This window comes from Olea europaea, chromosome 7 (assembly GCF_002742605.1).
Source record: "Olea europaea var. sylvestris chromosome 7, O_europaea_v1, whole genome shotgun sequence".
In the NCBI taxonomy this organism is placed as follows: Eukaryota; Viridiplantae; Streptophyta; class Magnoliopsida; order Lamiales; family Oleaceae; genus Olea; species Olea europaea.
The window spans coordinates 5,335,350-5,337,698 of NC_036243.1; the positions used below are offsets into that span (position 1 = coordinate 5,335,350).

The 2,349-nt window shown below is 36.1% G+C and overlaps 1 protein-coding gene across 1 annotated transcript; it reads right to left on the minus strand.

The window, feature by feature from the left end:
• Positions 1-660: 660 nt before the first annotated feature.
• LOC111397660 lies at positions 661-2,060 on the minus strand. Its single transcript, XM_023024666.1, has 3 exons — positions 1,866-2,060; positions 1,514-1,578; positions 661-1,367 (listed from the first exon to the last, which is right to left on the minus strand). Exons 1-3 carry the CDS (start codon positions 2,010-2,012, stop codon positions 767-769), a joined length of 813 nt encoding a protein of 270 aa, XP_022880434.1. The 5' UTR covers positions 2,013-2,060; the 3' UTR covers positions 661-766.
• Between the last annotated feature and the right edge of the window lie 289 nt (positions 2,061-2,349).

Genomic DNA, 2,349 nt, shown 5'->3' on the forward strand with positions numbered 1-2,349 from the left:
TCTTGAATCATCACCTTTTTCTTCGTTCCCGTCCTCTTCATCAGTGCTGCTATTGGGATCAACATCATCCTTCCAAGTGAACAATGCACAAAATCCTCAACAGTAGCTGTCTCACACGAATGACCTGTTTTGGCTTCTTAGGGATTATTGCAGGAAACTACATACCGGAATTTTCATCCTCATCTTGAAGTACTTAGGTTTTCTTAAGCTAAGTTTTTCTCTTTGGCTTCTGAGAGGATCATCGTCAGTTTTTTTATTTTTTCACAGTTGACGGCCTTAGAAGGATTTTTTTTAAAGATGTAAAATTGTCCAGTTACTCTAGTTATGTTATGAAAATATTTTTGAAATAATTTATTTATATATAATAAATTTTCAATTAAGCAAGGTGATATGATCGAGATGTGTAATACGTAATTAATGTGAAAGCGTTTCAATTAATTATTAATTAGCGTTAAAACATTTCAATTTATCATTGACTACACTTGCAACCCAAGATGGGTAATGTGTAATAAACATGAAAGTGCCTTAATAATTAATTGGTGCAACTCTTAAAAATAGCTTTATTGTAACTTTTAATTAAATATGAAAAAGTCATATTAGTTATCGGATAATTGAGCTTCTATTTTTTTATCAATATCAAATGTAACTAAATATTCAAAACATTGCATTAAATGAAAGTGCAATATTACCCTTACTAGTCAAAGTATGGGCCACAAAATTATTAAAAACCACACATTTTTAGTTTTTACACAAGTTTTCCTTCCAATCACATTAGAGACTTTAGTGATCTTGCTTTAATAGGCTTTCGGGCTTTTTTCCTCCCACTATTGCCACCCTCCTCATCTTCTACCTCATACTCGATCTCGAATTCTTCATTGTTGATTTGAGAGAATGTGGGTTGTATCATTTCACGTTCTTGCTCAACATTTTTAGGGACGTCCAGACTCTTCCCGCCTCTCTTCTTGCCCCATCGTGGTCCAAATCCCGAATAGTAGTAAAATTCATTCGGATTTGATGTTGAAGCTGCCTTCTTGGCCCGTGGCCTGTGCTTAGAGTCAGCTGCCTCCTTATCTTGATGCTTCGTCGTTGGAAGGGCCGAGTAGTAGTTTCGGACTTGAGAAAAGTGGTGCTTGCACAAAGAGTTCCCTTCGGCCGCCTCATTCTTGCATTTCCATGCTTTTCCATCTGTCTTGGCACAATATATAATCTCCTTTTCCTTCTTTAACCCGGGATTTGCAGGGCCTTCATCCGAGTTATCATGGGCAGAGCCGCCCACATTGCCTTCATCGCCGTTGGAATTATCCCATTTTCCAGCTTTGATCTCTCCAGTTTGTCCATCGTCCGCAGCAATTTTCGGTGATGCAGCACTATTGATAAAAATCCAAATATACATTTGACTCCAAATTTCAAAAAACCGATAATGCTGATTGGAGAACCCTAATTATTTCTGTATCAATAAAGAGCTGGAAAATTTGTAAGATATTCAAATTAAACACAGAAATAAAACGATTACCTCTGAAAAGCTGCATTAGATTCTCCCAAGCTCCCATTTTTCGCTAAATTATCAGTTCCATTCACCTGCATAGAAATTATTCTATGTCAACAAAATAGAAACACCCAAGTTAAAATAAACAAATACAGTAAAAACCCACAAAAGAATTCGAATTCCAAAGACCAAATACACGACAAAAACCCATTGATTCACATTTTTTGTATGAACCCTACTGGTGGGGTTTTCAGAAAACCCTAGAAGAAAAAAGAATAAATGCAAAAATGAAGGTAAATTTGGCAAGAATAAAAAATGAATTTCAACAGATCTGCCCATAGAATTAAAGTCCAGTCATTATGCATAAAAATTAACTAACCTGGAACGACGGTGAAGGCAGTGGTGGCGAAAAATTCATAACGTCCCAAGGGGACATATTTAACCGGCATTGAATCACGGTTCCAGGTTTCAGTGAAGATGCTGCGTACATCAGTGGACAAATCATGGCGTGCTTCCTTATTCTCATGGCTGTTCTGTGGCTTTTTGGGGGAGTTCTTTGGTGGGTAGTCGGGGCAGCAGCTCTCAATGGTAGAGAGGTTTTGAGGGGGTGAGCAATATATATATATATATATATATATAATATTTTTACTTTATCTCTCTCTGTATGTGTGTTTATGTATCAGTTGTGTATCTTTTTAGATATATTTGTTGCACAGTACATATCTTCAGACAACCGCTTATGGCCCACAGATAGTGTTTATGAGTTGTGCCCTATTGGTTTGGTTGGTGGAAAGTGAAAATATTTTGCTCCCCATTTTATAAAATCCATTTTTTTTAAAAATTTATTTTTAACTAAATAATTT